Consider the following 21,477-nt stretch of genomic DNA (forward strand, 5'->3'; position numbering starts at 1 on the left):
AAGTGGAATTTCTTCCACAGACAGATCCTGACTTGGATTCCTGCTGATGAAAGATGTGCAGAAATGTGGCTCCCTTCTCCCACCCCTGCCACACCTGTAGGGCCTGGCAGCCCATAGAAGGGGTTGAGAATTGTTTGTGCATTTGATTGGTTCTCTTTTTTTCTGCTTGTTTTCACTTAGGGTGCTCTGCTTTGATTATGACCCCATGATCCTTGGACTTTATTGGTAGGAGTTCTTTGAGGCCTGTGTTGAAGACACTTGAGAATTGTGGCTTTGGTATCAGCAGGAGGTCCTGTGGATACTGAGAAAGGACTGTATTTAAGATCCTAATTTGGGTTAGACCTTTGATGCAACATGTAGACATAGCTTGGATTGCTCACATCCCATTAACAGAGGTGCCTGGGTACAAGTTCCAGCTCCACTTCGGATCCAGTTGCCTGCTAATGCATGCTCTGGGGGGCAACAGGTGATGGCTCTAGAGCTTGGGTCCGTGTGGGAGACCTGATTGACTTCATGGTTTCTGGCTTTAGCTTGTCTCTTCTCAGGCTGTTGCAGGCATTTGGGGGAATGAATCAGTGGGTGGCGGATCTCTCTCTGCATTTCAAATAAAAATAAATATTTTAAATCCTAAGTTTTTCTTTTTTATACTATATTGTTCTTGTTTCTGTGAGAAGGGTGGTTAGTTAGTTCATCATACTACAGAAAATGGAAGATCTCTTTTGCTTTTTCATAGTACATTTTTTTCGCTTCAGTATCAACTTCTGGGTATTTTTTTTTCCTAGGAGGTTACCCATTTCTGCCAATTTAAAATGTTTTAGAGTTGCAAACAATATTTAAAAAATCTCTTTTGTATCTGTGGTTGTATTTCCTTTCTTATTTATCACCTTACATATTTATCTTATTTATCTTCCCTAATGATGGGTATATAATCTATATTACCGATCTTTTCAGAAAATCAAATTTTGGATTTATTAATTTTCCTACCAATTTGTTTTTCATTTCATTCATTTTGTCCCCCCCCCTTTTTAAACAACTTTTTATTTCAGAATAGTTTTATAATCACAAAACAAAAATTGTGGGCTTGTACAAAGAGTTCCATATACCCTACACCTAATGAACCCTATTATTAACATATTAGTAAATTTGTCACAATCTATAAACCACAACCAACTTCCACTATTTTTAAAATACAAATTCTCCCTATCCCTCCACCCCTGCTAGCCTCTAGTAATCAACACTTTGTGTTCATATTGAGGTGTTTTTCCTTGTTTTGTTTTTAGTTCACACTTGAGGAAGAACATGCTATATGTATTGTTCTGTGACAGTTTATTTCACTTAACATGATGTTGTCTAGTTCATCCGTTTTGCTGCAAGTGAAAGGATTTCACTCTTTTTTTGTGGATGAATTCCATTGTATGTGTATGTGTGTTCTATTGTATGTATGTACTATTGTATGTATGTATGTTCTGTTGTATGTATGTATGTTCTATTGTATGTATGTACTGTTGTTTGTATGTATGTTCTAATGTATGTATATGTGTGTGTAAGTGTTTGTGTGATATTTATTTATCCATTCATCTGATGACGGATACCTTAGTTGATTCCATATCATGGCTATTGTGAACAGTATATGCATGGTGGAGGCGGAGCCAAGATGGCAGAATAGTGAGGATGCGCACTGATAGTCTTGGAGAAGATAGGTTGATAAAAGAGGAATTACAGTAATTGCAGGGAAAGGCTCGGGGAAAAAATGCAGAGGAAACTCTTCCAGGTCTAGTGGATGTGACACAGACGACCTGTGGGGAGAGAAAGGATGCCCATGGCTCCGAGTCTACACATCTGCGCTGGAAGGGGAGGTGAGCTCAGCAACCCTAGGCATTGGTGGGGGAAACAGCAGACAGAACTTAGAGGGAACTAGGCTTGAAGCCCTGCTGGGGAAAGTTCACCAGAATAACTACAGGAGAGAAGGGAAAAAAAGAGAAAAAGAAAAGGGAGGGGGGACCGGTACGGATGAGTTTCTCTCTCCACCTACCTTGCAAAGGCGAGCAAGAGACAAAGAGCAGGTGCCATTCTGGATATAGGTAAAAGGTGCGCGTCCTCAGGGCTGTGCGCGACCTCAGGACTGCACGAACTCAGAGCTGAGCGTGACCTCAGAGCTGTGCCAGCCCTCAGTCAAACAGAAAAACCTGACTCTGGGGGAGTGAAATACCAGGAGGTTAGGATTTAGTGAAAGGGTAGAGCTAATAAATTGAGGTGGGGAAAAAAGAGACTGTGGGTGAGAGAACTCACGGAGGTCACGTGAATACTCTCCAGAGATGCTACAATTCGGTAACCTTGGCAACATGGTAGGAGACTGCAGGAGAAATTGAGCCCACACTGAGGGCAGCACAGGTTCTTTGAGTGGTCTGTGGGAAAAAGCAGATGAATGATATACACACAGAAACCAGAGATTGGAAGCTAACTATCATCAATTCTGCTCAGCTGTGTGGTATTACGTCCCTCCTGAATAAAAAAAATAATAAATAAATAAAAAAAGAGAGATCTACCACGCCTAACCTGAGTGTGTCCCCTTTGGCACACCCTTAACCCTGAAGAACTAAGCAGAGCTCTCTGGCCACACCCATCTCAAGCCTCCAAGGCTCCTCCAACAGCAGACAGTCCACTTAACACAGTCAGAGTATAACAAGAAAAAAAAACCACCACAATGAGGGAAGAAGAATTCAAAGAATACCTCCAAAATGCCAAGCAACAAACACAGAAACTGAGAGAATAAGATCAATGAAGACATTATGACGCCCCCAAATGAACAAAACACCGCAAGCCAAGATTATGAAGATGATGAGACAGAAGAAATGAAGATAGGGATTTCAAAAAATTTATGATAAGAACATTTAGAAGTTTTCAAAAGCAAATTCTTGAACTACAGAAATCCTTACTGGACAGGATAGAAAATCTCTCTCATGAAAATGAAATCTTAAGGAGGAATCAAAATGAAACACAGAAACTAGTAGAACAGGAAAGTGTGATAGTGAAGAGAAATCAAAATGAAATGAAGAACTCAGTAGATCAAATGACAAACACATTAGAGAGTCTCAAAAACAGAGTCAGTGAAACATAAGAGAGAATATCAGACTTCAAAGACAGAGCACAGGAAAGCATACAGTCAAACCAAAGAAAGAAGAGGAAATTAGAAATCTAAAAATATTGTCGGGAATCTACAGGATACTCTTAAAAAACCCAACATTCGAGTTCTAGGAGTTCCTGAAGGCATAGAAAGAGAGAGAAAGGATTAGAAGGACTTTTTAGTTAGATACTAGCAGAGAACTTTCCAGGTTTGAAGGACAGAGACATCCTAGTACAGGAAGCTCATAGAAACCCTAATAAACATGATCAAAAGAGATCCTCACCACGACATGTTGTAATCAAACTCACCACAGTGAAACATAAAGAAAAGATCCTAAAATGTGCAAGAGAGAAACGTCAGATTACTTTCAGAGGATCTCCAATTAGACCCACAGCAGACTTCTCATCAGAAACCCTACAAGCTTGAAGGGTATGGCAAGACATAGCCCAGGTACTAAGAGAGAAAAACTGCCAGCCAAGAATATTATATCCTGCAAAGCTCTCATTTATGAATGAAGGTGAAATAAAGACCTTTCATACCAAACAGAAATTGAAAGAATTTGTTGCCACTCGTCCTGCCCTACAAAAGATTCTTAAAGATGTGTTACACACAGAAACACAAAAACATGGTCATCAATATGAAAGAAGGTACAGGAAGAAAACCTACCAGTAAAAGATCATAGGAAGTTCAAACATATACTAGAAAATATCTTTGGGAAAATGGCAGAGCAAAGTCACTACTTATCAATAGTCACATTGAACGTTAATGGACTTAACTCTCCAATTAAAAGGCACAGACTGGCTGAATGGATTAAGGAACAAAACCCATCTATTTGCTGCCTACAAGAAACACATATTTCCAACAAAGATGCATCCAGACTGAAAGTGAAAGGTTGGAAAAAGATATTCCATGCCAACAGAAACTAAAAAAAAGCAGGTGTAGCCATATTAATATCCGACAAAATAAAATTTAATACAAAAACTTTAAAAAAAAACCAAAGAGGGACACTATATAATGATTAAAGGTTCAATTCAACAGGAAGATGTAGCTCTTATAAAGTATATGCACCTAATTACAGGACACCAGTTTATTTAAAAGATATGTTAAGGGGCCGGCGCCGTGGCTCAACAGGCTAATCCTCCGCCTTGCGGCGCCGGCACACCGGGTTCTAGTCCCAGTCGGGGCACCGATCCTGTCCCGGTTGCCCCTCTTCCAGGCCAGCTCTCTGCTGTGGCCAGGGAGTGCAGTGGAGGATGGCCCAAGTGTTTGGGCTCTGCACCCCATGGGAGACCAGGATAAGCACCTGGCTCCTGCCATCGGAACAGCGCGGTGCGCCGGCCGCAGCGCGCTACCGCGGCGGCCATTGGAGTGTGAACCAACGGCAAAAGGAAGACCTTTCTCTCTGTCTCTCTCTCTCTCACTGTCCACTCTGCCTGTCAAAAATAAAAAATAAAAAAAAAAAGATATGTTAAGGGACTTAAAGGAAGACTTAGATTCCAGTACAATAGTACTGGGGGACTTCAATACTCCACTCTCAGAAATAGATCATCCGGACAGAAGATCAACAAGGAAACAGCAGATTTAATCGACACTATAGCCCAAATGGATCTAACAGATATCCACAGAACTTTCAATCCTACATCTAAAGATTTTACATTCTTCTCAGCAGTGCATGGAACCTTCTCTAGGATTGACCACATACTAGGCCATAAAGCAAGTCTCAGCAAATTTAAGAGAATTAGAATCATACTGTGCAGCTTCTCAGACCACAGTGGAATGAAGTTGGAAATTAGCAACTCAGGAATCCCTAGAGAGTATGCAAACACATGGAGATTGAACAACATGCTCCTGAATGAACACTGGGTCATAGAAGAAATCAAAATAGAAAACAAAAACTTTCTGGAAGTAAATGAGGATAACAATACAACATAGCAAAACTTATGGGATACGGCAAAAGCAGTGTCGAGAGGAAAGTTTATATCAATAGGTGCCTACATCAAGAAATTGGAGAGGCACCAAATAGATGAGCTTTCATTCATCTCAGGAATCTAGAAAATCTGCAGCAAACCAGACCCAAATCTAGTAGGAGAAGAGAAATAATTAAAATCAGAGAAGAAATCAACAGGATTGAATCCAAAAAAAATTACAAAAATTCAGCCAAACGAGGAGCTGGTTTTTTGAAAAAATAAACAAAATTGACACCCCATTGGCCCAACTAACTATAAAAAGAAAAGAAAAGACCCAAATCAATAGGATCAGAGATGAAAAAGGAAATGTAACAACAGACACCACAGAAATAAAAAGAATCATCAGAAATTACTACAAGGACTTGTATGCCAGCAAACAGGGAAATCTATCAGAAATGGATAGATTCCTGGACACATGCAATCTACCTAAATTGAACCAGGAAGACATAGAAAACCTAAACAGACCCATAACTGAGACAGAAATTGAAACAGTAATAAAGGCCCTCCCAACAAAGAAAAGCCCAGGACCAGATGGATTCACTGCTGAATTCTACCAGACATTTGAAGAAGAACTAACTCCATTTCTGCTCAAACTATTCAGAACAATCAAAAAAGAGGGAATCCTCCCAAATTCTTCCTATGAAGCCAGCATCACCTTAATCCCTAAGCCAGAGAAAGATGCAGCATTGAAAGAGAATTACAGACCAATATCCCTGATGAACATAGACACAAAAATCCTCAATAAAATTCTCGCCAATAGAATACAACACATCAGAAAAATCATCCACCCAGACCAAGTGGGATTTATTCCTGGTATGCAGGGACAGTTCAATGTTCACAAATCAATCAATGTGATACAACACATTAACAGACTGCAGAAGAAAAACCATATGATTCTCTCAATAGATGCAGAGAAAGCATTTGATAAAATTCAACACCCTTTCATGATGAAAACTCTAAGGAAATTGGGTATAGAAGGAACATTCCTCAATATAATCAAAGCAATTTATGAAAAACCCACGGCCAGCAACCTATTGAATGGGGAAAAGTTGGAAGCATTTCCACTGAGATCTGGTACCAGACAGGGATGCCCACTCTCACCACTGCTATTCAACATAGTTCTGGAAGTTTTAGCCAGAGCCATCAGGCAAGAAAAAGAAATTAAAGGGATACAAATTGGGAAGGAAGAACTCAAACTATCCCTCTTTGCAGATGATATGATTCTTTATTTAGGGGACCCAAAGAACTCTACTAAGAGACTATTGGAACTCATAGAAGAGTTTGGAAAAGTAGCAGGATATAAAATCAATGCACAAAAATCAACAGCCTTTGTATACACAGGTAATGCTGTGGCTGAGGAAGAACTGCTAAAATCAATTCCATTCACAATATGTACAAAAACATCAAATACCTTGGAATAAACTTAACCAAGGACTTTAAAGATCTCTACGATGAGAATTACAAAACCTTAAAGAAAGAAATAGAAGAGGATACCAAAAAAATGGAAAAATCTTCCATGCTCATGGATTGGAAGAATCAATATCATCAAAATGTCCATTCTCCCAAAAGCAATTTATACATTCAATGTGATGCCAATCAAGATACCAAAGACATTCTTCTCAGATCTAGAAAAAATGATGCTGAAATTCATATGGAGACGCAGGAGACCTCAAATAGCTAAAGCAGTTTTGTATAACAAAAACAAAGCTGGAGGCATCACAATACCAGATTTCAGGACATACTACAGGGCAGTTGTAATCAAAACAGCATGGTACTGGTACAGAAACAGATGGATAGACCACTGGAACAGAATAGAAACACCAGAAATCAATCCAAACATCTACAGCCAACTTATATTTGATCAAGTATCTAAAACCAATTCCTGGAGCAAGGACAGTCTATTCAATAAATGGTGCTGGGAAAACTGGATTTCCACATGCAGAATCATGAAGCAAGACCCCTACCTTACACCTTACACAAAAATCCACTTAACATGGATTAAAGACCTAAATATGACCCGACACCATCAGATTATTAAAGAACATTGGAGAAACCCTGCAAGATAATGGCACCAGCAAAGACTTCTTGGAAAAGACCCTGGAGGCACAGGCAGTCAAAGCCAAAATTAACTATTGGGATTGCATCAAATTGAGAAGTTTCTGTACTGCAAAAGAAACAGTCAGGAAAGTGAAGGTGGAACCGACAGAATGGGAAAAAATATTTGCGCACTATGCTACAGATAAGGGATTAATAACCAGAATCTACAAAGAGATCAAGAAAATCCACAACAACAAAACAAACAACCCACTTAAGAGATGGGCCAAGGACCTCAATAGACATTTTTCCAAAGAGGAAATCCAAATGGCCAATAGGCACATGAAAAAATGTTCAAGATCACTAGCAATCAGGGAAATGCAAATCAAAACCACAATGAGATTTCACCTCACCCCGGTGAGAATGGCTCACATTCAGAAATCTACCAACAACAGATGCTGGCGAGGATGTGGGGGAAAAGGAACACTAACCCACTGTTGGTGGGAATGCAAACTGGTTAAGCCACTATGGAAGTCAGTCTGGAGATTCCTCAGAAACCTGAGTATAACCCTACCATACAACCCAGCCATCCCACTCCTTGGAATTTACCCAAAGGAAATTAAATTGGCAAACAAAAAAGTGGTCTGCACCTTAATGTTTATTGCAACTCAATTCACAATATCTAAGACCTGGAACCAACCCAAATGCCCATCAACAGTAGACTGGATAAAGAAATTATGGGACATGTACTCTATAGAATACTATACAGCAGTAAAAAAAGAATGAAATCTGGTCATTTGCAACTCAATGGAGGAATCTGGAAAACATCATGCTGAGTGAAATAAGCCAGTCCCAAAGGGACAAATATCATATGTTCTCCCTGATCGGTGACAACTAACCAAGCACCAAAAAGGAAATCTGTTAAATTGAAATGGACACTGTGAGAAACCGTGACTTGATTAGCCCTTGCCCTGACTGTTGACAAACAACTTAATACTTTATTCCTCTTAGTATTTTTTTGTCTGTTCTACTTAATACTATTGGTTGAATTCTGTAATTAATACACAGTTATTCTTAAGTGTTGAAACTTAACTGAAAAGTGATCCCTGTTAAATATAAGAATGGGAATAAGAGAGGAAAGGGATGTACAATTTGGGACATGCTCAATCGGACTTGCCCCAAATGGTAGAGTTAGAAACATACCATTGGATTCCAGTTCAATCCCATCAAGGTTGCATGTACCAATGCCATCTCACTAGTCCAAGTGATCAATTTCTGTTCACAATTGATCACACTGATAGGTCTAAGAATCAAAGGGATCGCATAAACAAGACTAGTGTCTGAAAATACTAACTGATAGAACAAAAAAGGGAGAGAATGATCCAACATGGGAAGCGAGATACACAGCAGACTCATAGAATGGCAGATGTCCTAAACAGCACTCTGGCCTCAGAATCAGCCCTTAAGGCATTCAGATATGGCTGAAGAGCCCACGAGAGTATTTCAGGCATGGAAAGCCAAGACACTCTGGCAAAAAAAAAATGACCTAAATGAAAAATCTCCATAAGTGAGATTCCAGTGGAAAGAGCAGGTCATCAAAGAAGGAGGTACCTTTCTCTGAAGGGAGAAGAGGACTTCCACTTTGACTACGACCTTGTCTAAATATGATAAGAGTCAGTGAACTCAAAAGGCTTCCATAGCCTTGGCAACTCATGACAAGAGCCTAGGGTGATTACTGATGCCATAAACAAGAGTGTCAAATTGTTAAGTCAACAACATGAGTTACTGTGCACTTATTCCTCATGTAAGATCTCTGTCCTTAATGTGCTTACATTGTGATTTAATGCTATAACTATTATTCAAACAGTATTTTCACTTTGTGTTTCTCTGTGGGTGCAAACTGTTGAAATCTTTACTTAATATATACTAAACTGATCTTCTGTATATAAAGAGAATTGAAAATGAATCTTGATGTGAATGGAAGGGGAGAGGGAGTGTGAAAGGGGAGGGTTGTGGATGGGAGGGAAGTTATGGGGGGGAATCCATTGTAATCCATGAGCTGTACATTGGAAATTTATATTTATTAAGTAAAAGTTAAAAAAAAAAACCAGTATATGTATGGTGAAGCAAATGTCTCCTTGATACAATGAATTGATGTCTTTTGAGTAAAAACCCAGTAGTGGGATTGCTGCGCCATATAGCAGTTCCATTTCTAGTTTTTTTAAAAAAAAATTTTCGTGCTGTTTTCCATAGTGGCTGCACTAATTTATATTCCCATCAACAGTGTGTAAGAGATCACTTTTTTCCACCTCCTCCACCATTTGTTTCCTTTTTTTAAGATTTTACTTATTTATTTGAAAGTCAGAATTACACAGAGAGACAGAGAGGCACAGAGAGATAGAGATAGAGAGATAGAGAGAGAGAGAGAGAGATCTTCCATCTGCTGGTTCAGTCCCCAAATGGCTGCAATGGCTGGAGCTGCGCTGATCCAAAGCCAGAAGCCAGGAGCTTCTTCTGGGTCTTCCACTGGGTGCCGAGGCCCAAGCACTTGGGCCATCCTCCACTGCTTTCCCAGGCCATAGTGGAGAGCTGGATCAGAAATGGAGCATCCAGTACATGAACTGGTACCGATATGAGATGCCTGGCACTGCAGGTGGTGGCTTTGCCCTCTGAGCCACAACACTGGTTCGCATCCTCCACCATTTGTTACTCTCCATCTTTTGGATAATGGCCATTCTAACAAGGGTGAGGTTTTGATATCATTGTAGTTTTTCATTTCCCTGATGGCTAGTGACTTTGTGCATTTTTTCACATATTTCTTGGCCATTTGTATTTTTTTTTTAAAAATATTTTATTTATTTGAGAGGTAAAGTTATAGACAGTGAGAGGGAGAGACAGAGAGAAAGGTCTTCCATCTGCTGGTTCACTCCTCAAATGACCGCAGTGGCCAGAGCTGGGCTTATCTGAAGCCAGGAGCCAGGAGCCTCCTCCAGGTCTTCCATGCAGGTGCAGGGCCCAGGCACTTGGGTCATCTTCCATTGCTTTCCCAGGCCATAGCAGAGAGCCAGACTGGAAGAGGAGCAGCCAGAAGTAGAACCAGTGCCCATGTGGGATGCTGCAACGCAGACAGAGGTTTAACCTACAGCGTCACAGTGCCAGCCCCAAGCCATTTTTATTTCTTCTTTTGAGAACTGTCTCAGAGGGCCTTTTAGATCCTTTGTCTATTTCTTAATTGGATTGGTTTCCTTGTTATTGTTTTTTGAGTTGCTGGTATATTTTGGACATTAATCTTTTGTCAGTTAAGTAAATTGCATATATTTTCTCCCATTCTATTGGTCTTCCCTATATTGATTGTTTCTTTAGCTATACAGAAACCTCTGAGTTTTATATAATCCCATTTGTCTAGTTTTGCTTTTGATGTCTGCACGTTGGGGATCTTATTCCAAAAAAACATTGCCTATGCCCGTGTTTTGAAGCATTTCCTCTATATTTTCTTCTACAGTTTCACAATTTCAGGACTTATATTTAGGACTTTGATCTATCTTGAGTTAATTTTTGTATATGGTAAGAGGTAGTGATGTATTTTTATTCTTTTTGCCAGTTTTATCAGGAAATAAGTATTTTACCCATTAAAGAAAAAAGAAACATGAAAATCCACATACATTTAAAATGTACCTGAGATCAAAGACAACATGATGCCTTTCCCATTGTCCAGTTTTGACAGTGACATTTGGTGAAAAGACTATCCCTTCTCCTTTCTCCAATGTATGTTCTTGGCAACTTTGTCAAAAATCTCTGGGCTGCATGAGAATGGATTCTTTCTGGGCTCTCTGTTCTGTCCATTGATCCATGTGCCAGTTTTTATGCCAGTACCATGTTGTTCTAATTCCTATAACTTTGTAGTATGGTTTGAAATCAGCTATGCCTAGAGCTTTATTTTATTCCCCCTCTGAATTGCTTAGGCTACTCTGGATCTTTTGAGATTTCATATACATTTTAGAGGTTTTTTTTTTTCCTGTAAGGAATGACATTAATATGCTGATAGGGATTGCATTGTCTATAAATTTATTTAGGTAATATGGACATCTTAACATTTTAGTTTTTTATTCTAACTAGTTCCTTCAACTGATTTGTTTTTTTCTCATTATTTTCTTAAACTAAATACATGTTTCTTTGCTTTTAGCTTTTTCTATTTAATACTTAATCAATTCCATACATTTTATATTTTTTTATGTTTATAGCTTTGACTGAATTCTGTAAGCTTTTTATGAAGAACTCTCCCTATTTTTAAAAGATAATTTGTAATTCCAGTTTGATTTTATCTTTGACTAAAAGTCTGTTTCTTAATTTTCAACTAGTAAGGTTTTTGATCTGTTTTATAATCTAATTGTTAATTTCATTTGATTATGATGAACAAATATGACTTATAAAAACTTGTATTTTAAAAATTGTGTCCATGGTCTTTATGTGGCAAATTAGACATTAAACCTGTGATTTTAAAGTGAATTAAAAATATGCTCTTGCAAAATTAAAAGAAAAAAGGAAGGAAGGAGAGAGAGAAGTACCATTATATTCTTAGAATTATATCTGTGAAATACATGAAATCTGTTCTCTTTATATTAATAAAATATTTTAAAATTTCCATTTTATTTGAAAGGCAGAGTGACACATACACGCAACACACTCACACACACACATAGAGAGAGAGAAAGAGAGATCCATCTTCCATCCATTGGGTCAGACTGAAGCAAAGAACCCAAAATCCAATCACATAGGTAGCAGGGATCCAGGTACTTGAACTGTCACCTGTTGTCTCATATGTATCAGCAGGAATCTGGGTTGGAGGTGGAGTAGCCAGAACTCAAGCTAGGCACTCTGATGTCAGATGGGGGTGTTGCCAGTGGGTATTCAACTGCTATGCCACACTACCACCCCTGTAATTCATTTCTGTCAAAGACATTTAAAATATATATATTTTTTCTATACTTATTAAATCAAATTTATTATATTTTCAGTTTTTCTCTAACTTCCCTTATTTATTGAAATCTTAAAGCATTCATATCTGAAGTAAATTGAAATTCTGCAAGAAATATTTTGAATATTCTAACATTTACTTTTATCAAGTTCTTTTATTTTGTGTATTTACTTATGTTTTATTTGGCTAGCACAGGTTCTTGATTGTCATATTTCTTTATAAATGTTTTTTCTTATCCTTAATGTCACTCTTTATTATGTTTTATACCCCAAACTTTTAACTTCTACTTTGATATTAATGTTGCCATTCCTGATAGCTCTTTATTTTCATTTGTTTTTTTCCATCCCTGGTTTTCCTTTTAAAAATCACATTACTTAAATATGTTTGCATGTGTGTGTTTATGTGTAGATATGTGTTAACATATCCCTTTGATTCTTATTTTTGGTTACTTAACAAAATTGAGAGTTAATTAGTATCTATCTGTCTTCTCAAATAATGCAAAAATCTCAAACTGTTTAATTCCATATTGCTTTGCATTGCTTGTTGAATAGAAATGATGACCCACCCAATGTCCTTTTGTATTTTGAAATGAGCTTTATTTTTGTGACCATAATGAAAATAGCTTGAGACTAGTTTTCATTTTCATTTGACTATATAGTCAATCTTTTCTAGATACTTTAGTTGAAATTTCTTGTGGAAGGAAAAATGAACTTGGAATTTTGATTTTGTTAGGTTTGATGGCTTAAAATTTACTCTGTATGTTACTACTTAATTTCACCCTCATTGTAAAAAAGAAAAAAAAATGACCTCCAAAAGTATAAATATTATAGAATTCTTAGAGACTGAGTTTCTTGTTTGCTAAAAAATTCATGTATTTTTAATTTAAAAAATATTTATTTATTTACTTGAAAAAGTGACAAAAAGAGAGACAGAGAGAAAGAGATCTTCCAACTGCTGGTTTACTCCCCAAATGGCCACAGTGGCCAGGGCTGGGCCAGTGTGAAGCCATTAGCCAGCAACTCCATCTGGGTCTTCCATGTGGGTTACAGGGGCCCATGTGCCTAAGGCATCAATCCACTGCTTTCCCAGGCTCATTAGCAGGGAGCTGAATTGGAAGCAGAGCAGCATTCTGATATGGAATGCCAGGATCACAGGTGGTAGCTTAACTCACTCTGCCACAATGCCATATTTTGAGGATTTAAAGAGAAAAGGCATCTTGTTGTCTTTGATCTCAGATATACTTTAAGTTATATGGATTTTCATGTTTATTTTTTCCTTGATAGGTAAAATACTTATTTTCTGATAAAACAGGAACCCTCACTTGCAATATTATGACATTTAAGAAGTGTACCATTGCAGGTATAATGTATGGGTAAGTGTTTCTATTGCCTTCCTATTGGGGATTTTAATTTTTTTTGTCTTAAAATGAGTTCACTTTTATTTACTCCAAGACTTGTGTAATAGCTATGTCTGAATGAGACTGAAACTTTATGTAGCCTAAATGAAAACCTGCAGTTGTTAAAAAAAAAATAGGGTGATATGCTTTTGTGCATGGCTGGAGTGCTTGAGGGGTTTTGTACTGAAAGACTTGTAACAACCACACCACGTTTCCTCCCTTGTTTCCTTTAGAGACAGCGAGCCGAGGGACACCCCCTCAGAAGAATTCAGGTAGAGACCACATCCTGTCCCACTTTGCCTTTGTTGTCTCCCTGCAACCTTCTTGTAGTAGGACTAGAGGCTTGGAATACCACAGAGCCCTCTTGTTCACACCTCCAATGGCAGCTTCCAGAAAACTGTCCTGAGTACATCTTCCCCATGCAGTAGTCCAAGAACCTAGGATCCAGCTTTAATTTACTGTTTTTGCCATTACTTGGCCTCAAATTCCTGATAACTATATGGTTTTCAGCACCATACCTGATGCACTTTTCAACTCCCTTTTGCAGGTCCAGGCTTGGGAGGGTGTAACATTGACAGCACTGTAAATATTGATCATAGTTCTGTAGACTTTTTTAAATAAAAGATTTATTTATTTATGTGAAAGGAAGAGTGACAGAGGGAGAGGGAGAGAGAGAGGGAGACAGGAAGGGAGGGAAGAAAGGTGGGAGGGAGGAATGGAGGGAGGGGGAGAGGGAGAGGGAGAGGGAGAGGGAGAGGGAGAGGGAGAGGGAGAGAAATGAGAGAGAGAGATCTTCCATCCACTGAGTTCATTCCCCAAATGGCTGTGAAGGCTGGGACTGGATCAGGCCAAAAGCAGGAGGCTGGAGGCTGGAACTCCATCTGGGTCTCCCATATGGGTGGCAGCGGGTCATTAGTTGGGAGGTTGACTAGAAATGGAGCAGCCCAGATTCGAACTGGTGCTCACATGGGATGCCGGAGATGCAGGTGTGACACTCACTGTGCCACGACACAGGCACTTTCATAGGTTCTCTGGATGTGGTCCTCCTGAAAACAGAAGGGGCTATGTGTTTACTTTAGCTCCTTCTGATTAGTGGCTGGTACCACGAGGGACTATTTGTTGAAACTGAACTTTTCTCCCTTTCCTCATAGTCAGTCACCTCCCATCACAGACTCCTGTGAATTTAATGACCCCAGATTACTGGAGAATTTAAAGAATGGCCATGTGAGTCTGGGATTTTTATTCTAATTTGATATAACAATGATATATAACTTTAAGAATATATATATAGATATAGTATCCTAACAGGTGTAATTTTCTGAACACAGGAAGAGATAGAGTCTGGATTTTTTTTGATGTTCATATAATGAGCCAGGAGTTTTATACTAATGAGCTAAATGCTGAACTGTGAATTTAAATTATGCAAGACCTTTTTCCTATGCAGCAATCTGTGTGAAGACTGTCTATTTGCTTTTAAGCTATTTGGTTTTATTGCATTGCATTCTACAGACCTCTACATGTGTCTATTATAAGATATTGATTAATTTGATTTGAAATATTCATCTTCTGAAAAAGGGATCTTAAATTTTTTTGTTGTTTATTTGAAAGGTAGTTTGACAGAGAGAGGGAAAGAGGGAGAGAGATCTTCAATCTACTGGTTCACTCCCTAAATACTTTTTTTTTTTAATCTTTTATTATGTGTAAAAACTTGAAGGTGTTCTGAGATTGTGGCTCAGTTTTTAAACAACTCGCCTTAAATACGTTACCAAAAAAGGGAATGTAAAGCTATTTTTTTATTAAACTTTTATTTAATGAATATAAATTTCCAAAGTACAGCTTATGGGTTACAATGGCTTCCCCCTCCCAAAACTTCCCTCCCACCCACAACCCTCCCCTTTCCCGCTCCCTCTCCCCTTCCAATCACATCATGATTCATTTTCAATTCTCTTTATATACAAAAGATCAGTTTAGTATATATTAGGTAACGATTTCAACAGTTTGCCCCCATATAGCAACACAAAGTGAAAAAAAAAATACTGTTGGAGTACTAGTTATAGCATTAAATAAGAGTGAACAGCACATTAAAGGCAGAGATCCTACATAATATTTTTTTAAAAATTAATTAATTTTCTATGCCATTTCCAATTTAACACCAGGTGTTTTTTTTTTTTTTCATTTCCAATTATCTTTATATACAGAAGATCGATTCAGTATATAATTAGTAAAGATCTCATCAGTTTGTACCCACGCAGAAACACAAAGTGTAAAAATACTGTTTCAGTACTAGTTATAGCATCACTGCACATTAGACAACACATTAAGGACAGATCCCACATGGGATGTAAGTACACAGCGACTCCTATTGCTGACTTAACAATTTGACACTCCTGTTCATGGCGTCAGTAATCTCCCTAGGCTCTAGTCATGAGTTGCCAGGGCTATGGAAGCCTTTAGGGTTCGCTGACTTTGATCTTATTCCGATAGGGTCACAGTCAAAGTGGAGGTTCTCTCCTCCCTTCAGAGAAAGGTACCTCCTTCTTTGATGGCCCCGTTCTTTCCACTGGGATCTCACTCACAGAGATCTTTCATTTAGGTCTTCTTTTTTTTTTCTTTTCCATGGTATCTTGGCTTTCCATGCCTACAATACTCTCGTGGGCTCTTCAGCCAGAACCGAATGCCTTAAGGGCTGATTCTGAGGCCAGAGTGTTGTTTAGGACATCTGCCATTCTATGAGTCTGCTGTGTATCCCACTTCCCATGCTGGATCTTTCTCTCCCTTTTTGATTCTATCAGTGAGTATTAGCAGACACTTGTCTTGTTTGTGTGATCCCTTTGTTTCTTAGACCTATCCAAGCCATCGAATGTGAACTGAAATTGATCACTTGGACTAGTGAGATGGCATTGGTACATGCCACCTTGATGGGATTGTATTGGAATCCCCTGGCACATTTCTAACTCCATCATTTGGGGCAAGACTGATTGTGCATGTCCCAAATTGTGCATCTCCTCCCTCTCTTTTTCCACTCTGAAATTTAACAGGGATCACTTTTCAGTTAAAATTTAAACACCTAAGAATAATTGTGTGTTAATTACAGAGTTCAACCACTAGTACTAGAACAACAACAACAATAACAACAAATACTAAAAAGGATAAAGTATTACATTGTACATCTAGAGTCAGGACAAAAGCTGATCAGGTCATTGTTTCTTATAGTGTCCATTTCACTTCAACAGGTTTCCCCTTTGGTGCTCAGTTGTCACCGATCAGGGAAAACAAATGATATTTGTCTCTTTGGGACTGGCTTAGTTCACTCAGCATGATGTTTTCCAGATCCCTCCATCTTGTTGCAAATGTCTGGGTTTCATTGTTCCTTACTGCTGTATAGTATTCTATGGAGTACATGTCCCATAATTTCTTTATCCAGTCTACTGTTGATGGGCATTTGGGTTGGTTCCAGGTCTTAGCTATTGTGAATTGAGCTGCAATAAACATTAAGGTGCAGACCCCTTTTTTGTTTGCCAAATTAATTTCCTTTGAGTAAATTCCAAGGAGTGGGATGGCTGGGTTGTATGGTAGGGTTATACTCAGGTTTCTGAGGAATCTCCAGACTGACTTCCATAGTGGCTTAACCAGTTTGCATTCCCACCAACAGTGGGTTAGTGTCCCTTTTTCCCCACATCCTCTCCAGCATCTATTGTTGGTAGATTTCTGGATGTGAGCCATTCTCACCGGGGTGAGGTGAAATCTCATTGTGGTTTTGATTTGCATTTCTCTGATTGCTAGTGATCTTGAACATTTTTTCATGTGCCTATTGGCCATTTGGATTTCCTCTTTTGAAAAATGTCTATTGAGGTCCTTGGCCCATCTCTTCAGTGGGTTGTTTGTTCTGTTGTTGTGGATTTTCTTGATTTCTTTGTGGATTCTGGTTATCAACCCTTTATCTGTAGTATAGTTTGCAAATATTTTTTCCCATTCTGTCGGTTGCCTCTTCACTTTCCTGACTGTTTCTTTTGAAGTACAGAAACTTCTCAATTTGATGCAATCCCAAATGTTAATTTTGGTTTTGACTGCCTGTGCTCCTGGGGTCTTTTCCAAGAAGTCTTTGCCTGTACCTATATCTTGCAGGGTTTCTCCAATGCTCTCTAATAATTTGATGGTTTCGGGTCGTAGATTTAAGTCTTTAATCCACGTTGAGTGAATTTTTGTGTAAGGTTAAAGGTATGGGTCTTGCTTCAAGCTTCTGCACATGGAAATCCAATTTTCCCAGCACCATTTATTGAATAGGCTGTCCTTATTCCAGGGATTAGTTTTGGATCTTTGATCAAATATAAGTTGGCTGCAGATGTTTGGATTGATTTCTGGTGTTTCTATTCTGTTCCAGTGGTCTATCCATCTGTTTCTGTACCAGTACCATGCTGTTTTGATGACAAATGCCCTGTAGTATGCCCTGAAATCTGGTATTGTGATGCCTCCGGCTTTGTTTTTGTTGTACAAGATTGCTTTGGCTATTCGAGGTCTTCTGTGTCTCCATATGAATTTCAGCATTATTTTTTCCAGATCTGAGAAGAATGTCTTCGGTATCTTGATTGGTATCGCATTGAATCTGTAAATTGCTTTTGGGAGAATAGACATTTTGATGATATTGATTCTTCCAGTCCATGAGCATGGAAGATTTCTCCATTTTTTGGTATCCTCTTCTATTTCTTTCTTTAAGGTTTTGTAATTCTCATCGTAGAGATCTTTAAAGTCCTTGGTTAAGTTTATTCCAAGGTATTTGATTGTTTTTGTAGCTATTGTGAATGGGATTGATCTTAGAAGTTCTTCCTCAGCCGTGGCATTGCCTGTGTATACAAAGGCTGTTGATTTTTGTGCATTGATTTTATATCCTGCTACTTTTCCAAACTCTTCGATGAGTTCCAATAGTCTCTTAGTAGAGTTCTTTGGGTCCCCTAAATAAAGAATCATATCATCTGCAAAGAGGGATAGTTTGAGTTCTTCCTTCCCAATTTGTATCCCTTTATTTTCTTTTTCTTGCCTGATGGCTCTGGCTAAAACTTCCAGAACTATGTTGAATAGCAGTGGTGAGAGTGGGCATCCCAGTCTGGTACCATTATCTCAGAGGAAATGCTTCCAACTTTTCCCCATTCAATAGGATGTTGGCCGTGGGTTTTTCATAAATTGCTTTGATTGTATTGAGGAATGTTCCTTCCATATCAGTTTGCTTAGAGTTTTCATCATGAAAGGGTGTTGAATTTTATCAAATGCTTTCTCTGCGTCTATTGAGAGAATCATATGGTTTTTCTTCTTCAGTCTGTTAATGTAGTGTATTACGTTGATTGTTTTGCGGACGTTGAACCATCCTTGCATACCAGGGATAAATCCCACTTGGCCTGGGTGGATGATCTTTCTGATGTGTTGTTGCATTCTATTGGCCAGAATTTTATTGAGTATTTTTGTGTCTATGTTCATCAGGGATATTGGTCTGTAATTCTCTTTCAAAGCTGCATCTTTTCCCGGCTTAAGAATTAAGGTGATGCTGGCTTCATAGAAAGAATTTGGGAGGATTTCCTCTTTTTCGATTGTTCTGAATAGTTTGAGAAGAATTGGAGTTAGTTCTTCTCTAAATGTCTGGTAGAACCCAGCAGTGAATCCATCTGGTCCTGGGCTTTTCTTTGTTGGGAGGGCCTTTATTACTGTTTCAATTTCTGTGTCAGTTATGGGTCTGTTTAGGTTTTCTATGTCTTCCTGGCTCAATTTAGGCAGGTTGTATGTGTCCAAGAATCTGTCCATTTCTGATAGATTTCCCTGTTTGCTGGCATACAAGTCCTTGTAGTAATTTCTGATGATTCTTTTTATTTCTGTGGTGTCTGTTGTTACATTTCCTTTTTCATCTCTGATTGTATTGATTTGGGTCTTTTCTTTTCTTTTTATTGTTAGTTGGGCCAATGGGGTGTCAATTTTGTTTATTTTTTCATAAAACCAGCTCCTCGTTTGGCTGATTTTTTGTAATTTTTTTTGGATTCAATCCTGTTGATTTCTTCTCTGATTTTAATTATTTCTCTTCTCCTACTAGATTTGGGTCTGGTTTGCTGCAGATTTTCTAGATCCTTGAGATGACTTGAAAGCTCATCTATTTGGTGCCTCTCCAATTTCTTGATGTAGGCACCTATTGATATAAACTTTCCTCTTAACACTGCTTTTGTTGTATCCCATAGGTTTTGGTATGTTGTGCTGTTATCCTCATTTACTTCCAGAAAATTTTTGATTTCTCTTTTAATTTCTTCTATGACCCATTGTTCATTCAGGAGCATGTTGTTCAATCTCCATGTGTTTGCACGTGCTCTGGGGATTCCCGAGTTGCTAATTTCCAATTTCATTCCTTTGTGGTCTGAGAAGTTGCATGGTATGATTCTAATTCTCTTGAATTTGCTGAGACTTGCTTTATGGCCTAGTATGTGGTCAATCCTAGAGAAGGTTCCCTGTACTGCTGAGAAGAATGTAAAGTCCTTAGATGTAGGATGAAATGTTCTGTAGATATGTTAGATCCATTTGGGCTATAGTGTCATTTAAATCTACTGTCTCCTTGTTGATCTTCTGTCCTGTTGATCTGTCTATCTCTGAGAGTGGAGTATTGAAGTCCCCCAGAACTATTGTATTGGTGTCTAAGTCTCCCTTTAAGTCCCTTACCAAGTCTTTTAAATAAACTGGTGCCTTGTAATTAGGTGCATATACATTGATAATTGTTATATCTTCCTGTTGAATGGATCCCTTAATCATTAAATAGTGCCCCTCTTTGTCTCTCTTAACAGTTTTTGTGTTAAAGTTTATGTTGTCTGATATTAAGATGGCTACCCCTGCTCTTTTTTCATTTCTCTTGGCATGGTATATCTTTTTCCAGCCTTTCACTTTCAGTCTGTATGCATCATTGTTGGAAAGATGAGTTTCTTGTAAGCAGCAAAAAGATGGGTTTTGTTCCTTAACCCATTCAGCCAATCAGTGTCTTTTAACTGGACAGTCCAAGCCATTAACGTTCAACGTGACTATTGAGAAGGAGTAACTTTGCCCTGCCATTTGCCAAAGATATTTTCTAATATATGGTTTGAGATTCCTGTGATCTTTTGCTGTGAGGTTTCCTTACTTTACCTTCTTTCATATTGGTGACCGTGTTTCTGTGTTTCTGTATGTAACACATCTTTAAGCATCTTTTGCAGGGCTGGACGAGTGGCGACAAATTCTTTCAGTTTCTGTTTGCTGTGAAAGGTCTTTATTTCAGCTTCATTCACAAATGAGAGCTTTGCAGGATATAATATTCTGGGCTGGCAGTTTTTCTCTCTTAGTACCTGGGCTATATCTCGCCATTCTCTCCTGGCTTGTAGGGTTTCTGAAGAGAAGTCAGCTGTAAGTCTAATTGGGGATCCTCTGAGAGTAATCTGGCGTTTCTCTCTTGCACATTTTAGGATCTTTTCTTTGTGTTTCACTTGGTGAGTTTGATTACAACGTGTCGTGGTGAGGATCTCTTTTGATCATGTTTATTAGGGGTTCTATGAGCTTCCTGTACTAGGATGTCTCTGTCCTTCTCCAAACCTGGGAAATTTTCTGCTAGTATCTCACTAAAAAGGCCTTCTAATCCTTTCTCCCTTTCCATGCCTTCAGGACCTCCTAGAACCCGAATGTTGGGTTTTTTAATAGTATCCTGTAAATTCCTGACAGTATTTTTTAGATTTCTGATTTCTTCTTCTTTTCTTTGATTTGCCTGTTTCCTTTCCTGTTCTCTGTCTTCTAAGTCTGATATTCTCTTTTCTGCTTTGCCCATTCTGTTTTTAAGGCTCTCTAATGTGTTTGTCATTTGATCTATTGAGTTCTTCATTTCATTGTGGTTTTTTGTCACTATCTCAGTTTCATGTTCTACTAGTTGTTTCATTTCATTTTGATTCCTCCTTAATATTTCATTTTCACGAGAGAGATTTTCTATCTTGTCCAT

The 21,477-nt window shown here is 38.4% G+C and overlaps 1 protein-coding gene across 1 annotated transcript in view; it reads left to right on the forward strand.

The window, feature by feature from the left end:
* Positions 1–21,477, forward strand: part of LOC133762145 (phospholipid-transporting ATPase IB-like) — a 205,607-nt gene that overhangs the window by 80,684 nt on the left and 103,446 nt on the right. Inside the window, exons 15-16 of the mRNA XM_062195193.1 lie at positions 13,384–13,472; positions 14,648–14,720. Of these exons, the coding sequence (XP_062051177.1) occupies positions 13,384–13,472; positions 14,648–14,720 (162 nt within the window). The remainder of the gene's footprint in view (positions 1–13,383; positions 13,473–14,647; positions 14,721–21,477) is intronic.

This window comes from Lepus europaeus, chromosome 6 (genome assembly GCF_033115175.1).
Source record: "Lepus europaeus isolate LE1 chromosome 6, mLepTim1.pri, whole genome shotgun sequence".
In the NCBI taxonomy this organism is placed as follows: domain Eukaryota; kingdom Metazoa; phylum Chordata; class Mammalia; order Lagomorpha; family Leporidae; genus Lepus; species Lepus europaeus.